Source organism: Bos taurus, chromosome 3, assembly GCF_002263795.3.
Source record: "Bos taurus isolate L1 Dominette 01449 registration number 42190680 breed Hereford chromosome 3, ARS-UCD2.0, whole genome shotgun sequence".
Classification (NCBI taxonomy): domain Eukaryota; kingdom Metazoa; phylum Chordata; class Mammalia; order Artiodactyla; family Bovidae; genus Bos; species Bos taurus.
The window spans coordinates 112,037,354-112,058,143 of record NC_037330.1 but is presented as its reverse complement, the minus strand read 5'-3'; the positions used below and the strand labels follow the sequence as shown (position 1 = coordinate 112,058,143).

At 45.2% G+C, this 20,790-nt stretch overlaps 1 protein-coding gene across 1 annotated transcript in view; it reads right to left on the bottom strand.

Moving 5' to 3' along the window:
• Positions 1-20,790, bottom strand: part of CSMD2 (CUB and Sushi multiple domains 2) — a 689,877-nt gene that overhangs the window by 235,661 nt on the left and 433,426 nt on the right. Inside the window, exons 14-15 of the mRNA XM_015467054.3 lie at positions 11,286-11,612; positions 6,967-7,161 (exon numbers count right to left, since the gene is read on the bottom strand). Of these exons, the coding sequence (XP_015322540.1) occupies positions 6,967-7,161; positions 11,286-11,612 (522 nt within the window). The remainder of the gene's footprint in view (positions 1-6,966; positions 7,162-11,285; positions 11,613-20,790) is intronic.

Below are 20,790 nucleotides of genomic sequence, written 5' to 3'. Positions count from 1 at the left end.
GAACCTGAATCTGATTAGGCTTCTAGATCTTACTGCCAATTAAAGGAAATGTAAGCGAGAGAGAGAGGATCATGTTAAACAATCTCCTAGGGATGTAATCACCAGAATTCAGACTGCAGGAGACTCCTGGGGTAAACAACCGGCCTTCCTCAACAGAAATGCCGCGAGGGAGTGGGGCCGCCACCTACAGAGGACGCGGGGTGCATCCGCCAATGGTAATGCGTCAGCCTCACCAGGGTTCTGACTTAAAATGCTATGAAAGAAAGGATTAGATAGAGAATCAAGGAAACTTGATTGTGTTAAATAACTATCTCCATAATGTTAAAGACAGTAGTATTGAAGTTCTATTTTAGCGTGTTCTTTTCCTCTATTAGAGATACACACTAAAATGTTGATTACATATTATGCCTGAAATTTGCTTCACAATAATCCCAGAGGAGGGTAATGGTGGGAGATACTGGTAATGCTGGGGTATGAATGAAATGAAATAGGCCATGGGTTTATAATTGCTGCAGCTGGGTTATGGGCACATGGGGTTCACTATACTACTCTCTGTGTTTGAAAACTTCCATTAAAAATGTTAGGCTGATGACTTCCCTGATTTCCCAATGGTAAGGAATCCCCTGGGCAATGAGGGGACACGGGTTTGATCCCCGGCCGGGGAACTAAGATCCCACATGGTACATAGCAGTGAAACCCAGGCACTGCGGCTACCAAGCCTGAGGACCACGGCTAGAGAGTCTGTGTGCCTCCCGGAAAAGATCCTGTATTATGCAACCAAGATCCTGCGTGCTGTATCGAAGATTCAGCGCAGCCAAATAAGTAAATAAAATAAAACTTAGAAAGAAGATATCCCTTCTTCCTTTTAACAAAATGTTAGGCTGAAAAGAAGGGTATGCACACAGGCACACACACATGCATACAGGGAAAAGACAAAAAAAAAAAAAAAAGAGGAGAGGGTTCTGCCTTGAACGGGGAGAAGGATTCAGCAATAAGAGGGACCCGGTGCCTTATCCCAGTGCCCAGTAGAGTAGGTGCTCAATAAATGCTTGAGGGAAGGAATAAAATACTGCATTAGGACCCTGCAAAGTCATAGGCTGAAATCTTAACTCCCACGTGACTGGTTTTGGAGAGGGGACTTGAAGGACACAATGACGGTGAAATGAGGTCACAAGGTTGGGCCCTAGTCCAAAAGGACTGCTGTCCTTAGAAGAAGAAGAGACACCAGGAGTGCACGTTCACAGAGAAAAAGGCCGCGTGAGGACACAGCAAGACGGCGGCCATCTGCTAGCTAAGGAGAGAGGAACTGGGAGAGAGCGGCCAGCCCTGCTGGCACCTTGATCTTGGACTTCCAGCAGCCAGAAACATGAGAAAACACATTTCTGTTGTTTACATCACCTGGCTTGTGGTATGTTGTTATGGCAGCACGAGATGGCTAACATGCTGGGCTTCTGACGAGGGGCTGGGGTCCCCCGGGAGGGAGGCCCCACCTCTCCTGACCTCAGATGCTCCAGGGTGAAGGGCATATGGGATGGGGATGGAGTAGAGTGACCCCAGAAACACAGGCTCACTGAGCTCTCACAGGGCGCCAGCCACCAATTGACGTGTGCTCTGCTCTTCCTGGGTGTTCACCCTCACAGCAGAATTCAGGGTAGGTGCTGGTCTCAGCCTCATTTCCAAGTTGAGGAAATGGGAACAGAGGGCTTAGGTAACTAGTCTAGAAACACACAGCAGAGAAGTGGCAGAGCCAGGATTTAAACCTGGGAAGTCTGGTTGGGTCTCCTTGTGAGTCCCTTGGACTGCAAGGAGATCCAACCAGTCCATCCTAAAGGAGACCAGTCCTGTGTGTTCATTGGAAGGACTGATGCTGAGGCTGAAACTCCAATACTTTGGCCACTTCATGCGAAGAGTTGACTCATTGGAAAAGACCCTGATGCTGGGTGGGATTGGGGGCAGGAGGAGAAGGGGACGACAGAGGATGAGATGGCTGGATGGCATCACTGACTTGATGGACATGAGTTTGGGTGAACTCCGGGAGTTGGTGATGGACAGGGAGGCCTGGTGTGCTGCGATTCATGGGGTTGCAAAGAGTCAGACATGACTGAGCGACTGAACTGAACTGAACTCAACTGAGTCTGGCTCCAGAGCCTGCATTTCTAACCACTGCGGGTGGACACGAGAATGCCCACCCTGAGCACTGCCCTCACAGGGCTCTCCGTGTGACTGTCTAGAAGCCGTGGAAGCCTTTTCCTCGATTCCCTCCAACCACGCCTCCCCACAGCCCCTGAATCCCTCATGGCTCATCCTCCACCATTCTGTGGTCAAACAAAAGGAGCGCGAACTCTGCAGTCAAACAGACTGCATTTGGTGGTTCAAAGCGATCGCTCTGGTATCAAAATACCTGGACTTGGATGCTCATCCTCCCGTTCACTGAGCTGTGTGGCCTTGGGCAAGTTCCGCACCTACTCTGTGCTTCAGTTTGCTCAGCTGTGAAGGATCCTAACAGTACCTCCCCCATGGTTGTCAGGAGGACGTAATAGAACAGTGTTTATAGAGCACATGGCCTAGTATTTAGCACATAATAACTGCTCGATTATTACTAGCTGGGCGATCTCAGGCAAGTCAGTTCACCTTGCTGCTGTGCAGATTTCTCATGCATAGAGAGTGACATCTTTCTCAACAAGAGGGACCAGAAGATTTAATGAAACATTGTTAGAAACTCAATAACTACCCTCCTTCCTTAGAAGCCCAAATGACATCCCACCATCACTTAGTTCCCTCTTGTGGGAGTGGGGAGAACGGATTTTTCTTTTTTTATAAGAATTTTTTTTAAGTATAAAATTAACACATTAATTTTACATACAGATAGGAAAAAAAAATGTAGACATGTCTACACAAAACTAATAGGCCATTTTGCTCTGGGATGTGGGCCTAGGAAATGAATATTTCCACTTTAACTTTATTGCACTCGTGTAGCATTTAAATTTTTTACAACCATCAAGTATGAGTTTAAACACGAAAATACATACTTACTGCAGATAATTTATCTCCTTTTCCCCCGTGTATTTCTTTTAAACAGCATAGTTCTGAAAACCCAGTTTGAGAGTCTTTGTCTCCTAATAGGGAGTTTAATTACCTTTATTATCGTAACTGATGTGTTTGTCCTGCTGCTGTCATCTTCTTTTATGCTGTCAATTTATGATGCTTCTGTGGGTCTTGTTTTCTTTGTCTTTCGCGATTGGCAATATGTTTCCTTTTGTTTTAATTTTCTACTGGGATATGGAAAGTGGAAAACCTGCTCTTCATCCTATTTGTAGACGCTTTTAAGTCTTTGACAAACAAGTTTGAAACCATATTCTCTCTAGTGATAGAATTCAAGGAAATTACAGTAACGGAGTAGCCAAGAACCTGGATGTGGATTCTGGTTCTGTCACTTACAAGCCGGAAGGACCCTGGGCAAGTGACTTGGCTTCTTTGTGCTTTAAATGGGACAATTACAACACCTACTTCCTAGACTGGTACATGGCCGATATGAGGTGACACCTTCAAACACCCATCGTAGTGCTGTATGAATCGGTCCCTGCTTAAAAGACAGAGGAAGAGACAAGCGTGGGGGTGAGAACCACATGTTCCTTTGTAGCTGCTTCACTACTTGGAAGTCTTTCCTAGGAAATTTCTGATTTTAAATACACGGATCCCTTATGTCCTCTGTTCTGTAGATCAGGGGTCAGCAAATTACAGCCCAGGGACCAAAGCCGACCCCTTCATTTCTGTTTTGTCAAAGCTGCTTTCCCATAATGATGGCAGAGTTGAGCTGAGACCGTAGGGCCCTCAAAGCTGAAAACGCTTCCTAGCTGGCCCTTTAAGAAAAAGTTTGCTGACTGACTTCTGCTTTATATCAGCCAGATGATCATCCTTCTTTCTAAATTTAGGAGAAGAAGCCATTTTCTCCCTTGTCCTATTACAGCCTCTCAAAAGCTAAGAGGCTCTCAGAATATATTAAAAGACTTTTTAAAAGACCATTAGCTTCCACGTTTAATTGTCCACAAGGTGGGGATACTTAATCAAAAACAAAACTAGAAAAAATGGAAAGACAAAGATGCTGGTTACAAAGCAGGATTCTTCCAAGACTTGGCACAGGAGGGAAAAGGGCCAAGGAGGGCCAGATTCCAGGGGCTTCTTAACCAGTGTGCTCCACGGTTTCAAGTCCAGACTTGGGCAACCTAGGTGGTGTCCAGCTCTCACCCTGGCCCTCTGATCTGCTGCTCCCCAGGTCCCCGAAAACCATGGTGGCATCAAATGCCCATAATTCTAGGAAGACCGAGCAGACTTTCCCTGGTGCCAAGTCAGCCTCTTTCCACCAGAGTGCCCCTTATTTCTGGTTGCCCACTGTCCCCAACCCTAAGCGTTTCCCTCCCCAGGGACAGAATGAACAAGAGAACTGTAATTTCAAAATTAAGACTCTGCCTATCAAACAGTAATCCTCTTTAAGGTCCACGAACGAAGGCCGAGTTCTCTTGGGCATTCACTCGTGGTCTGGAGTAGCTCACTGCTCCGGCAGAACTGTGGTCTAGGAGCAGCTGATTCAGGAGGGTGGGTGGTGGAGAGAAGGCTGCCTCTCAGGGGGGTCAGCCCCACTGGGACTGAGCCCCCACAGGCTCAGGGGTGCTGGGGTCTGGGCTTCTGCCCCAGAATTCCCACAGTCTTGGTGGGGAAAGAGGACCAAGCTCCAGAGAAGTGGTAAAGAAAATGTACTCATGGTGAGGCCCAGTGTCTGATCGAGTTCTCTGCTGCTGGTTTAAGAGGGACAAGGGAACCAGGAGAAAACAGAGACCAGGTGAGCAGGAGACAGCAGGGAAGATGTCCTGGGCGAGACGGGCCGGAGGAAAATTCAAGAGAGGAGGTTGAGGAGCACGATGGAGAATGAGGGGCCTAGCCTAAAGGGAAGGCGAGACCCCAGACCAACAAGCCCCCAGACCCTGGACTCTGTCTCATCCCCAAAGACCACCATCAGACACTCGTGTTTACCCCCCTGCTGACAGGGAGGGAGTTACCCAACCCATCAGGTCCACAGCTGGGCGGGGGCGAAGACAGGAGTTTCATGCTTCTCTGACACCAAAGCTTATGCTGTTTCCAGAAGAGCTCACTCGCTGGGTAAAATGGCAGAGGGGGCTGGGGGCTGTGAGGGCAGGACGGCACCTGTCTGTCACGAGCGGGACAGGCATCTGGAAGGATGAACCCACCACACGCTCCCCAAAGTGGACCGCTACTCTGCTGGGCCTGGTGAAGGAATGGTTAATATCAGGTGAACATCACGCTCGCTGCCAACACTGATGGGGCACTGCCTCTCTGCTCACGACCACCCTGGGAGAGGGCTCCCCTTCTTAATTGTACTTTACAGATGGAGCAATTGAGGCACAGAGAAGTCAAGTCACTTACCCCCCGGGGCGACTCAGTGGGTAAGTTTCAGGGAGAAGACACAAGGCAGTCTGATGAGAGTCAGGGCTCTGGAGGCCATTAGGGAGGCTCTAGCCTAGTTAAAAGGTCATTCATTCATTCATTCAGTGGTTCATCAGCCAGTGTTGACTGAGCACCTAGCGGGTGTCAGACCATAAGCCAGCTGTGGGGATACAAGGCCGAGGAAGGTTCCCTAACCTCACGGAGCTTACCAACCAGCAAGAGCATGGCCAATACTTATACGAGGTGCTCCGCCTATGCTGGGAACCGCCCTTTACATGTGCATCTTATTATCTCCCCACTTTTTTTTCAGCTGAAAATAAACAGAGATTTAGAGGGAAAAGGCAGCTTGCCATGGTTCCAGCCCAGGTTCTTCTGACCTGAAGGCCCCACCTTGATGCCAGACCCTCTGCCACAGGCTCTGTACTCTTGGGAGTCTCCCTCCCCACCCCCGCCTGTCAGCTCTTGGGGCTGTGCCCCCTTTAAGGCACGCCCCATTCTTTGGGCTCCTGACCTTCCCTCTTGCTGGCTGGGGTGCTCAGAGCTGGGTCTGGGGACTGGGTATGGAGAGTTCCCTTAGGTCTCACACTCTGTCCATCATGTGAGATGAGAGGAGGAAGCTTTCTGGCTCCCAGAAGGAAGGAGCCACAGCCCCTGCCTCCTCCTTAGACACCATCACTGCCTTCAAGGAGTCCGTTGTTCACAAGTATTTATCAAGGGCCTGTTCTGTGCCAGGCATTGTGCTTGGTGCACACGTCTGACATAATTCCTGCCCTCAAGAAACTTTGTGTGTTCCATAACTGAAGCTGGGTAGACCAGATGGCTGGTCTCTGAAATTGCGTTAAAACCTGTCTGCATGGTAAGGCAGGACTGAGGAGACACCACAACAATCTTGTGCCTGCTTCAAGCTGTGTGTTTTTTTTTCTGGCTGGTCTGCCCCTAGTCTCCTGGAGATTGACTGCAAGGATATCAAGGCAGTGTTTAACAGAGGCACCAAGGCCAAGCCTGGGAGATGTTCTAGGGAATTGAGGGAAATTAGCGTGTGGAGTCGGACACGACTGAAGTGACTTAGCAGCAGCAGCAGCAGCAGCAGCAGCAGCAGCAGCAGCAGCAGCAGCAGCAGCGTGTGGAGACAGAAAGAGTGGAAGGCATTTTGAAAGACACGCAGACTCACAGCACTGCCAGGCTGCTTCAGGCTGATGGCACTCCCTGAAGGAGCTGAGAGCAGGGCTCCTAACTGCTGTGGTATTGAGAGCATTCCCAGTTGAAAGAAGAGGTGTTTTTTGATGCCTGACAGTCTAGATCCAGCGTTTCTCCAGTTTAATCTCTGGTTATAACTCAATTTTCTGTGCAATGTTGTTCTATAAAGACTCGACCATTCCAGGATGAGGGTGAGAGGGTGGTCGCCAGTCCCGGGAGAGGAGGACCACCGGGTTTCGGGCTGCTCGGTCCCCCTCCTCAGCGTCTCCGGCTGCCAGCTCCGCCCCCCGCCCGCCCGCAGGCACGCACCTTCGCACCGTAGCACCGCGCTGTTCCAGACCACACTGCCCTCCTTCAGGACACAGGTGATGGTCTCCGAGCCCTGAGTCCCGAGGAAGCCTTCGTCGCAGAGGAAAGAGATGGAGCTGCCCAGCTGGAGGCTGTCACCGAACCGCTTGCCATTCACTGGGACGCCAGGATCGGGGCACTCATTGTGTCGGAAGGCTGTGCGGAGGAAAGTCAAGGACGTGATTAGACAGAGCTGGTGTGCAGATGGACTCCCAACCAAAAGAAGCTTCAGTATGAAGGCCAATCCTAGACTTCCCCCGCTTTCCCAAGGGACCGGCATGCTGTGGGGAGAGCTGTCTGCCCTAAGCCACACTGAGCGTAAAGCAGGTCTTGTTGAACTCGATGTCCTTCTTCCCTGAGCATCTAGTCCAACCTCATTCTAAAGCACATTTATAGGTCAGGCAGCGGGCTGTTTGTCCTGTCAGCTCATCAATATCAAATATCGATTCTGTGAAATGGGTATTATCACCCCACTTTACAGATGAAGAAACTGAGGCTCAACATGGTAAAGGAGTAGATCTGTGTCCTCAATGTCAAATCCATTCTATGGGCCCCTAAATTCAGACAGGGGATCACTTATGTTGCAGGGGAGCTGGACTCTAAATCCTGTGACAGTAATAGACATCGGGTACCTCACGTGCCCTGGGATCAACCCTGTCTGAAGCCATTCCCTTCACTTTCTTGCCTCAGGCCGCCTCTCACTCCACCCACGTGGTTGATCATACAGTTGGCGGGTGGAGAGGAAAGAGTCAGAACACTTGTGGGTTTAATCAAGTTCTGCCTCTTATTAGTTACATGGTTCTGGGCAACTGATGTCATCTTTCTGAGCCTCTGTTTCCTGACCTATAAAATAGAGATCATAGTTCACAGGTCGGGTCATTCTGAGATAGCAATAACATGAAAGTTGGTTTGAATTTGCAAGTGGAGAATGCTGGGTGCAGCGCATGACAGGTGGTGAGTCCTCTTTAAGTCTGGGTTCCCTTCTTTCTTCCTGTTCCCCACCTTCCTCCATCAGGGGTGCCCAGTTCTCATAGTCAAGTCTGAGGCTACACCCTATTTGCATCCTGGCTGTTTTAAGGAGAGTGGCTTTCCAGTGAAGACCAGGCTCCACGGCTGCGTAGACATGGGCTATTTTAAAGAACTCAGTGTGGAGCCCTCTGAGATTCCCTAGTGACTGAAACACTTGCACAGTCAGAAACAGAAGCAGCCATGGAAGCTGTCAGATCATCTAGCTGGAGGCAAAGCTGGCGATCCTTCCTACTGTGGCTGGGCCGCAGGAGCATCTGACATGGAGATGACCATGAGATCCCTGCTGAGCCCCGATGCAGTCCCCCTTCCCTCTGAAATGCAATTTAAGTCAACCTAGACTTCTGTCTCCCAAACTTTGCTTATCAGGAACTGTGACCATGAGCTTGCCCTGACATTTAGAAAAAAGGGCTGGGAAGAAAAGTGGTGCATGGGGCCCAAAAGTCCAGACATTTGTCTACTCAGAACCCTATCAGTCACACACACACACACACACACATGTTCACACTGCATAGGGATATGGAGCTATCTCCAATGTCTCAGAGCAAATGCTCTAAGTCAAAGATTTAAGTACTTCCCAGTTTTACCTGCGTCCTGTTTCAATCTCAGCTCCCTGGCAGGTGAAAGGGGATGGATCTTAACCTAGGAAGCTGATGTCGTGGGGCTGGGTGTGATGCCTGCAGGATGCTCAGTAAACAGCAGTCACTGTCATCAGCGTTCAAAACTCTCCACGTGGAAGAAGAGTCAGTTTACTCTAAGGAGCTCTGGCGGTGGAAGTGGGATCTCTGAGCCTTGTTACAGGGACACGGATTTCATGTTAGCGTGAAGGGAAGCCCGAGAGCTGTCCAGCTGTGGAGAGTGCTGTCTGGGGGTGAGGAGCTTCCTGACACTGGGCACATTCCAACTCTGCCCAGATGATTGTCGGTTGGGACGTGGCCAAGGAGACGCACACGCTGTGGGGGAGACTATACCAGTTCGTGAACATTTGCCCACGACTGTGGTTGCACTAGCTGCAACAGAACCATCTCAGAAGCTTGTAAAAACTGTAGATTCTAGGGCCTCCTTCCTTAGACATTTTGACTCAGCAGGGCTAGAATGGGGCCCAGATTTTTCCCTTGGACAGTAAGGAAACCAAACCAGTCCATCCTAAACAAAACCAACCCTTAATATTCGTCGAAAGGACTGATGTTGAGGCTGAAACTCCAATACTTTGGCCACCTGATGTGAAAAGCTGACTCACTGGAAAAATGCCCTCATGCTGCGAAAGACTGAGGATGGGAGGAGAAGGGGACGACAGGATGAGATGGTTGGATGGCATCACCGACTCAATGGACATGAGTTTGAGCAAACTCTGGGAAATAGTGAAAGATAGGGAAGTCTGGTATGCTGCAGTCCATGGGGTCACAAAGAATCAGACACGACTCAGGGACTGAAAAACAACAATCCAGCTCTATCTGTGTAAATGCACAGAAAATTATCTGATGTTTGTAATAGTGTTCATCTCTGGCGGAGGGGGATCTGAGGTGGAGGTCAGCACTTCTTCCTTGAACTGGCCTGTTTTTGACTATTGACATATCGGATGTGTATCACTTTTACATGATGGAAGAATATTAGAGAGGAATGCAGGGTGAGAGTTTGATCCTCAGGTTAGGTTTGCGGCTTTCTGCCTCTTTCTCCCAAGAACTCAGCATTTGCTTCTCTCCTGGAAAGTGGGGACCTACTAGGATTTGGTTTTCCTTGGAGACTATGAGATTTTTTTTTCCCCCAGGTCCTCCATCAGTATACCCATACTGCTTTGAGCTTGTAGGGTCCTTGGTCCTCCCCATCATGGATAAGCAGGCTTCCCTGGGATGGCTCTTACTCCTCTTCCCACTCCCACCAAGGGGAGGAAAGATCATTTAGCCATTCATGAATCTTTCCACTCAATAAACATTTACTGATCCTCATGACCTACCAGACCCTGCACTGGGCAGAAGGGAGAGAGAGATAAGTAATGCGTATCCCCATCTTTCCAGAGCTCATGATCTCATGGGAAAGTGGGGATGACGACAGATTGTCTAAAGCCAGTGCTGCAGCGCTAGACTGTGAAGACTGGGGAAGGCAGGACTGGGCTGCGTTTCCTCCTGCTCACAGGTGATGGGAAGAAGAGCACCCTGGGAGAGGTGCCCCTGGGAAGACGGACTGTTTCTAATCCAGTCCAGTGTCCCGAGGAAGGTGTTGAGGGAAACATCAGAGAAGCATTCTAGCTTCAGTGGTCCCTTGGAATCTCGGGTCTCCAAAGACCCCCACTTGGCACCTGGGGTCTTCAGCTCAGCTAGACCCTGGGGACGGGTGGGACAAGGAAGCAAGACCTCTGTGCCAAGTGGGGCTGGGTGGAGATAAGTTCTATTAGGAAGTGCCAAAGGGACCAGCTCTGGGTGTCCTGTGTGCCTGGGGCAGGGCTTGCTTGGGGACTTGCATTTCATAAGCAACCTCTGGGAAAGGATCTGGTTAATTGCCCAGGGGGACCCAGCTTCAGCTCCTTCTGACAATTTTCCGTCGGCCAAGTTCATCGGGTCTGTAGCTGATTCTACCCTGCTCAGTGCCTCTTGCTACCTTTGGCAGCTTGCTGTTTCCAGCATCCAAACTTCTGCCTTCACCCCTAACCCTCTCTACAACCCCCTGAGACACAGAAATGACAAGAATCACTGCTTCAGTTTGCTTCTAGAGAAGGGGCCCAGGGTTAAAACCAGAGGTGACAACTTTGGGACTGGGGCCGGGAGGAAATGACCCCAAAGCAGGCTCAAATGAGTCTCAGAGTCAAACAGAAACACTGTTCCAGACCCTTGTTTCTGATTTGACTGTAGGGATAGGAATTGGCAAAACAAAGCGTGAGCGGCCTCATGGGGGATACATGAAGTCAGCAGTGAGAAGGCATCCAAGGGCTTGGAAGAGCACAGCAGAGAGGCGTCAGTAACCAGAGGAGGACGGCAGGGCCCTTCCTGATTCTAGCTGGGCCTTCTAGGAGGGGGAGGGTGGGGAGGAGAAATGGGGCCCCAGGCTCCTTTCACATTACATGACGCATCTATTAGAAATAAAGGCTCAAAAATGAGTGAAGCCACAAAAAAGAGTGCCTTCTGTTTTTCCTGTCATGCTGGAGCCCCATGCCTGGCTCTGCAGTCCTTGAAACTGGTCCACCCACACCACCACTGGCCTGTGCCCTGCACTGGACATCCTCAGAGGGACAGTCAGTGGGGGCCACAGGGCAGACTCACTGGTAAAGGTGATGTTGAAGCCTCTCTTCCCCGTGGAGTGGTCAGTCTGGAACTCGAGACGGGCCACGTGGCCACTGCTGGTGATGGAAGAGGGGAGCTGGTTTCCTGAGAAGGTGCCCAGGACGGGGGCCTCAGCCGTGGCCCCATCCTTGATGACCAGGAAGTCAAACTGAGGCTCCACGTCGATGTCATTGAAGGCCAAGTGGATGCGGCTCTCGGGCCGGGCGAGGATGAGCCAGACACAGTGGAGGTGGTTGCCGTAGTCCTCTGGGTAGTTGGGCGACAGGACGATCCCAGAAGGGCTGGTGAAGTTGAAGAAGCAGGAAACTGCAAGAGAAGAGCCATGGAGGTCAGTGAGCGTCCCTGGCGCTGTGCCCAGGCCACTGAGGGCAGGCAGGGGGGCATGTCCTTAGTCTAAAAGCAATAGAGAGAAAAGGTGACTGGGGTTTGGCTGGACTGGCTGGGCTCTGAGCTCTAGGCAGCAGACGTGCTGGGTTCATGCTGCGTGTGGTGCTGGGAAGGGTCCCTCTGGCACACTGCGGGCAAGGCGGAGCTGCTCTCCTGGCCTTCCTGCCCTTGCGGTGAGCCGATCCCAGGAGTGTCTGCTGCTCTCAGGCCCTCCTGTTGGGGAAAAACCGCCATTTAAGCTGAAGTGGAGTCCCAGTGCCTGGTTCCTCTTAGCTGGTGGTGATCCCCCAGAGTGGTAACCAGGGTAGAGATAGTGCCACTCCATTTCTGTCCTTTAAACCTTCTCGGTGGGGAAATGACTGTGCCTTGGGGATTCTGGCAACTGGGAAGCTAGAAAACTATGCTAAAGGAGGTGACCAGTAGGCATCATCTTTCAGAGACCAGAGCTTTGGAAGAAACCGGCAGAGAGAGGGAACAGCACCTTATCTTGAAGCCCCACCTACTTTCCAAGGATCGACTCTTCTGAAAATCTTGATTTTAAACCCTTGTCATGCCCGTAACTAACAGACTCAGAGTAAGTCTGAGGCAAAAGAAAGTGTTATAAATGGAAAAACAAACACTAAACCAATATTAAAAAGGAAAATGATAGCATGAAAAAAATATTGCAACAAATGTGCCAAAGAGCAACTCTCAATACTGAAGTAGAGTTTTGTAATTTATGCAAGAACATCACCAAGATGAGCAAAGAATATGCTCAGAGGATTCATATGAGAGAAAATAGAATTAATGTGAAAAGGCAGTCCATTTGCCTAGGGGGAAAAACGAACAACTCATATTGCTGAGGCTTCATGGAAACTCATATGTATTTCTTGTCAGTTGCACAGTAAAGCTGATATAGTTCTGGAAGGGAGTGAATGAGCTCTTATCAACAGCCACAAAACTATTCAAATATTCTGACTCTGTAATCTCCAGGAATTAATTCAAAAGAAAGGAGCCACATGGACAAATATGTTTACAGTGACATAATTTTATTATAGAGGAAAAAATGTGAACAACCTACATGTCAGCCCAATAATGTGAGGTAAATTATAGCCTTTAATGTGGTGTGGTTTGAATGCAATCATTAAAGTGATAAATATGATCCTGTAGAAGGAACAATGTTAAACATTTTAAAGTCAAACAGTACATCATAAAATTATATGTACACTTTGGATTATAGCTAATAAATATTTACATATATATATGGGTAAAGACTGGACATGAGCCCCCGAATAAAAACTGTATTAGGGTGAAAGGTTTGGGGGTGATATTTTTCAATGTGAAAGCAATATTTGATTTTTCTGATTGCAAAAATGATATAGGGTCATTGAAACATTTTTTTAATATATAAAGTGTAAAGAAGATAAAAACTAATATGGACAAAAATTTAAATGCCTTTATAACATTTATAGTGATGTTGGATATTAATAATACTGAAATTAAAGTATGATATTGACTTATTAATTATAATGAAGTGAAAGTGAAAAATAATATTAAAACCATGTTTGCAAAAAAATAAAACAACACAAAACAAAGGAACTGGTGATTCTTTCTGTTGAGTTTCTCCTTCCTTTTCCTGAGTCTACCCACCTTTCCCTTTTCTGCACTGGGTGTTACTTTTCCAACCTGCTACTCAAAGCCCTCCCATCAAATTTAGCAAAGTGAAACTAGTCCCTAGGACACATTCAGTCTCATCCCTGTAATCTCTGTATTTTATAGGTATGGAAAGTTTGAGCCAAGGGGAGAGAAGGCCATAACCCCATTTAAGATAAAAGACACTGCAGCTCACAGAGATTAGGTAACTTGCCAGGCTCACACAGTGAGTAGACGGTAGCAGCAAGTTCCAATCCATGCAAATCCTTGCTAGTTCAAATCCACCTGACTCCAGGGGCCAAGCCCTTAGCCACCCAGCAACACCGCCTCCCAGTATGAGAACAGTATTGCTCACAAGTCTAACAGATGAATCCTTGGCGGTATTCTTAGAATCGGCTAAAGATCCGTTGACCCCAAGCATTACATCAGCCCTGAACTAGAAGCTCTAGTCTGGACACAGATATCCTCCAACACAGCTATCCCACCCATAGCTTTGTGGCAGTCCAGCTGGGAGCATAATACACATAATGAGGAATATGAAACCAATGGAGCCCACTACCTGAAGACAAAGAGAGGGTAAAAACCGCATGGCTTGCCTACTAGTAGAACAACATCAAGGTAGACCAAAAGCAAAGAAAAGCTCTATGATTTCAGAGGCACTGAAAGCCTGAGAACACATGCATTTGCTGCAGAGAATTTAATTAATGCCTGCTGAGTCCCCATCCCCACTCCATCACTCTATCACACATTTTCTTTATACCCTTTATCCAGAGTTGCCAAGTTGTAAATCTCAAGGGGCACCATTTTGAGCAGCTATATGTGGTAGCTCTTCCTATCACTCTTTAAAATTACCTTGTTCACTAGTTTCTTGATGGTTTGTCCTTCTCTCTCCCCAACACACACATATGTACTCCATGAGTGCAGAAATCTTGTCTGTTTGATTCCCCTGAATCCCCATGGCTGCCATAATGCCTGGTACATTATCTGTGTTCAATCAATATTTGCTGAATGAATCAACAAGTATTTAATGGTCGACATCATCTAAAAATGGGCTTCCTAGGTGGCTCAGTGGTAAAGAATCCACCTGTCAAGCAGGAGATGCAGGCTTGATCCTTGCATTGGGAAAATCCCCTGGAGAAGAAAATGGCAACCCTCTTCAGTATTCTTGCCTTGGAAACTCCATTGAGAGAGGAGCCTGGTGGGCTACAAGTCCATGGAGTCGCAAAAGAGTCAGACATGACTGAGCAAGGAAACAACGATCTGAAAAGATAGTGACGTGAGTATACATGCCTCATATCCTGATCCTGTTCCAAGTCCCAACCAAAAGAACTGACCAAAGTCTGTAAAGCGGATACCTGTGTCAGCTCTGGAAACAAGGAAAAACACTATGCTGTGATCCTCAACACATTTCTGTTAGACACAGTACAGATCTGTTCCTAAATAATTTAGAGTAGAAAAGGGTATGACCAAGCCAGACTGATAAACAGCAAAGACAACAGAAACTGCTTCCAGTATCAAAGACCTTGAAAAAAATATATTATCCATATAACATTAAAAAAACAGAAAACACTTAAAGATGTTTTCTATCCAACCAAGAGATGAATCAAAATGCAGAACTCAAGTATGGGAAAGTTATGGTTAATAAAAAATGAAAAAAAAATTGGCAATAAGCAAATAAACCATATAGTAAATAATCTAAATAATTGCTATAAACATAGTTAGAAAACAGAATGCAAGTGTAACAAATATTTGTTGGAAGAGAACATAAAAGATATTATTCCTGCCCAAACCCCAGGGTAAAGTAATGCAGATTAGTCTGATGTAAAGTATAAAGTTTGAAGCAAGGAGATATGCTAATTTTCTCATTTTGCAAGAAGTTCTGTTATATGGTTTGTGTGGTTAATTAGAGAAACATAGGTTAGAGTGTGTCTTTAAAGATGTTAAGTGTAATTAGTAATAGACTATAAAGTAGCTTATCTTCAAAATTACCAAAGGGGAAAAAGCAAAGCAGTCAGTTTAGCAAAAAAATGGAATTCAAAGGAAACAACAAGGAATCATAAAGAGGAGAAATGTAAAATAAGATGCTAAAAAAGGGGGGAAGAGGCAAAACATCATTTATGATAATAAATGTATACAGGTTAATCTATCTTAGAAAAATATAACCCTCATTTTGGGACAAGATATACTTTAAAGAGACTCAGAACAGTCAAAAATAAGGAAAAGGGCTAAGATAGCTCAGACTTCAGATTAGAAGAGTGTTACAATCTACCAATGCTCAGGCCCCAAGGAATCCTGTTTATTTGGTGATGTGAACCCAGTGCAACACAGGTTCTAAAGCTCCCTGGGTAATCCTAAGGTGCAGCTGGGGTTTGAGAACTACTGGTGAAGGAAAATGCAAACTATAAAAAATTAGTTTTAATAATAGTATTAGACCCTTGGGTGTTATAATATCATAACAGACTCTTAATGATCCCCCCCTTTTTGTTCAGGCCAAGAGACCCCTGAACAGCTCTCAGAACATTTCCTTTCACACCTAGAGAGACAGAGGTGATAAACTGGCAAATAGAGGTGACAAATAGGACCGAAACTTGGTCCTGTAAAGCTCAGTCTTCTATCCCAAGGGATAATTCAGACTTGTTGCAATGAGGGCAGGAAAAAGGAGTGCTCAGTGTTCAACAAAGGTCTACTCTCTCTCACTTTGGAAAATTAGGTTTACATGTTACATCAGAAGGTTTCTCTTGGAGAACTTTCTTCTCAGTGTCCCAAATGAGGATTAAAAAAATGTATGGTGATTGGATCTCATCACTGTCAATCACCCAGGTAAAGGAGGGACGTGAACTGCCTTCTCCCTTTGGAAGTAGTTACCAGGTTGTGCTCAAGAATCTTGACCTTCAATAAGCCTTTAAAAGGTTTGGACTTTTGAAAAATAATAAAGGTGGAAAACTCATTACCAAGTAGATGCATAATTTCTATGCTTAATATTGGATTATTATTTAATAGGACCTTGAGTAAGAAATAGAAGTTTTGTTGAAAAATGCTCTTTTACTCTCTTTTCTTTTGGTGTTGTCACTGCCAGTTTCAGGGCTTTCAAAATGGTAATTCAATTACTAGAGACCCAACGAGGCAAGACAAAAGCCAAAATCCAACGGTGACATTTAAAAAATGGATGATGTGCATATTCCAAAATGAAGATATGACAGTTATGATACATTTGGCCCAAAGTACTGAAACAGACAAAATAAACTATTTTAGAAAACATGAGAGTTGGATCAAAAATACTAACCTGATGTCAAAAGTAAATAAAGATAAAAAGGATCCATAGAATACTAGAAGTGGGTATATGTTGTATGAGACGTTGTAACCTGCAAACAAGGAACAGAACCTTCTTCACAAGTGCCTGTGGAATATTACAGAAATGGACTCTATACTGGACTGCAAAGAACTCTCTGTAAATGCCTCTACAACGCAAAAACTGTTAGGACACGATACTGGATGCTTGGGGCTGGTGCACTGGGATGACCCAGAGGGATGGTGTGGGGAGGGAGGAGGGAGGAGGGTTCAGGATGGGGAACACATGTATGCCTTTGGCGGATTCATTTTGATATTTGGCAAAACTAATACAATTATGTAAAGTTTAAAAATAAAATAAAATTTAAAAGTTAAAAAAAAAAAAACAAAAAACCTGTTAGGACACATTTTCTATTCACAGTGCAAATAAACTAGAAATCAATAATAAAAGACTAAAGAAAAACTCCTAGTCAGCTTAAAATGTATAAAATCCTTTCCTAAGTAAGTTCTTGAGTTCAAAGAGGAAACAAAGGCTATCAATCAATACAGATTACTTATAATAATGATAATGATACTAGGCCAAAGCTGTGTTTAAGGGAAAATTAATAGCCTTATTCATTACTAAATAAAAAAGAAATAAGTGAAACGAGAGCTCAAACTAAAAACATGGCAAAGAGAATAACCAAACGAGATTAAGGAGAGAAGGGAGAATAAACTTAATAAAGATAAAAGCAGAGAAAAGTTAATTGAAGAGACCAGTAAAAGAACTTCTCATTGGGGTCCTCAAGAAATAAAGAGAGAAGATATTTATACATAGAGACTGGATAATAAAATTAAGGAGATATGCCAATTATAAAAGAATAGTATGTACAACATACTAATAAAATTGAAATATTCACAAAATGCAGAATTTCCCAGGAAATTTTAAATTACAAAAATTGTGCGAAGAGAAAAACCTGAGGAGACCAAAAAATATTTAGGGAGTAGGTAGTTTTAGGCCCAGAACTTTTAAATGTTAACCGAGCTGTAGTAGCCATGCTATTTAATTAATCTTGATACAAATATTCCCATAAGATAGCATGTGATATACATGTTCACACTCACCTACTCACACATCAGTACATCCACAGTGTAAACATAATCCTATATGTAAAGTGCTATCAAATCAAATTCAGCCCTAAAACACTAAACAAACATGAGCTATAATCAACAAGTCTTTATTGATAGGCAGAAAAGAAAACTAAAAAATGAGACAAACTTTTTTTCTGGGTGATGACTTCATATTGTTAAAGTGTTAGTTGCTCAGTAGTGTCCAACTCTTTGTGACCCCATGGGCTATAGCCTGCCAGGCTCCTCTGCCAATGGGATTCTCCAAGCAAGTATACTGGAGTGGGTTGCCATTCCCTTCTCCAGAGGATCTTCGCAACCCAGGAATCGAACCCAGGTCTCCTGCACTGCAGGCAGACTCTTTACCATCTGAGCCACCAGGGAAGCCATGTTAAGATAAAAATTGTCTTCAAATCATTGTATAAATGTAACATAATTCCAGGCAAAATTTAATGCAATTCCAGGCAAGATCCACATTAATTTTTTTTCTGGAGTGATCAATCTGTTGGAATAAATAGGTAAAAAGATCCAATCACTCCTTGAGAGAGACAAGGAAAAAACAGCATATGAGGTGCTAGCTGGCATTCCAAGATGTCATATGTCTTGACCCACCAAGCCTCACAGTGGCCCTCTAAGATGAATATTATTATTATCCCCATTTTAGAGATGTAGAAGCCAAGTCTGGGTGTTCAAGTAATCTTCCCACTGTCACAAGACATGTAAGTGATGTGGCTGGGCTGAAAACCCAGGAAAGCTGGTTCTAGAGCCCAAGATTTCAACCATAATACCTATTTTTTTCCAGTGGCAGGGAGGTTTGTCAACTCAGATACTGAAACATACTATAAAGCTGCAATAACAACATCTGTATTGTTATCAGAAGAGAAATCAGTAAGAACCAAAAAAAAAAAAAAAAAAGGAAGTTCAGAAATGGACACAAACATCCAAAAATGTAGAATATGATAAAGGAGACTTTTTTAATTAGCAGGGTAAATGTTGCTTGATCAATAAGGGAGTCTTGGACAAATGGCTAACCAGTTGTCGAAAAAATAAATCCACATTTCACTCAGTATACAATAGAAATGCCAGAAGAAAATATAAGGAATATTTGCGTAATCTCAGATGCGGGGCAGGAGTTTCTTAACATTATACCAAAGTTAGGAAATAGTATTTTAACTTACAGATGAAAGCTTTTTGGATTTCAAAAATCACCAGGCTTCCCAGGTGGTACAGTGGTGAAGAATCTGCCTGCCAAGGCAGGAGACACAGGAGACACGAGTTCAGTCCCTGGGTTGGGAAGATCCCCTCAGGGAAGGAGATGGCACCTCACTCCAGTATTCTCGCCTGGAGAATCCCATGGACAAACCAGTTTGGAGGGCCAGTCCATGGACTCACAAAAGTTTAACAGTGAAGACCAAATGACAATCTCTTTAACAAGTGGTGCTGGGAAAACTGGTCAACCACTTGTAAAAGAATGAAACTAGAACACTTTTTTCTAATACCATACACAAAAATAAACTCAAAATGGATTAAAGATCTAAACGTAAGACCAGGAATTATAAAACTCCTAGAGGAAAACATAGGCAAAACACTCTCCAACATAAATCACAGCAGGATCCTCTATGACCCACCTCCCAGAGTAATGGAAATAAAAGCAAAAATAAACAAATGGGACCTAATTAAACTTAAAAGCTTTTGCACAATGAAGGAAATTATAAACAAGGTGAAAAGACAGCCTTTAGAATGGGAGAAAACAATAGCAAATGAAGCAACTGACAAAGAATTAATCTCAAAAACATACAAGTAGCTCCTGCAGCTCAATTCCAGAAAAATAAATGACCCAATCAAAAAATGGGCCAAAGAATTAAACAGACATTTCTCTAAAGAAGACATACTGATGGCTAACAAACACATGAAAAGATGCTCAACATCACTCATTATCAGAGAAATGCAAATCAAAACTACAATGAGGTACCATCTCATGCCGGTCAGAATGGCTGCGATCCAAAAGTCTACAAGCAATAAATGCTGGAGAGGGTGTGGAGAAAAGGGAACCCTCTTACACTGTTGGTGGGAATGCAAACTTGTACAGCCACTATGGAGAACAGTGTGGAGATTCCTTAAAAAACTGGAAATAGAACTGCCATATGACCTAGCAATCCCACTGCTGGGTATACACACCAAGGAAACCAGAACTGAAAGAGACACGTGTACCCCAGTGTTCATCGCAGCACTGTTTATAATAGCCAGGACATGGAAGCAACCTAGATGTCCATCGGTAGACGAATGGATAAGAAAGCTGTGGTACATATACACAATGGAGTATTAGTCAGCCATTAAAAAGAATGCATTTGAATCAGTTTTAATGAGGTGGATGAAACTGGAGCCTATTATACAGAGTGAAGTAAGTCAGAAAGAAAAACACCAATACAGTATGCTAACGCATATATATGGAATTTAGAAAGCTGGCAACAATGACCCTATATGTGAGACAGCAAAAGAGACACGGATGTATAGAACAGCCTTTTGGACTCTGTGGGAGAAGGTGAGGGTGGGATGATTTGAGAGAATAGCACTGAAACATGTATATTATCATATGTGAAACAGATTGCCAGTCCAGGTTTGATGCATGAGACAGGGCGCTCAGGGCCAGAGCACTGGGATGACCCAGAGGGACGGGATGGGGGTTCAGGATGGGGAACACATGTACACCCATGGCTGATTCATGTCAATGTATAGCAAAAACCACTACAATATTGTAAAGTAATTAGCCTCCAGTTAAAATAAATAAATTAAAAAAATAAAATAAGAAAAAAAGGAAATATTTGCAAGTGTGTATAATCAAGAATTTACTATGTTTAACATATGAGTGAGTGAAGTCGCTCAGTCGTGTCCAACTCCTAGCGACTCCATGGACTGTAGACTACCAGGCTCCTCCATTCATGGAATTTTCCAGGCAAGAGTACTGGAGTGGGTTGCCATTTCCTTCTCCATGGGATCTTCTTGACCTGGCGATCGAACCTGGGTCTCCTGCATTGGACGCAGACACTTTACCATCTGAGCCACCAGGGAA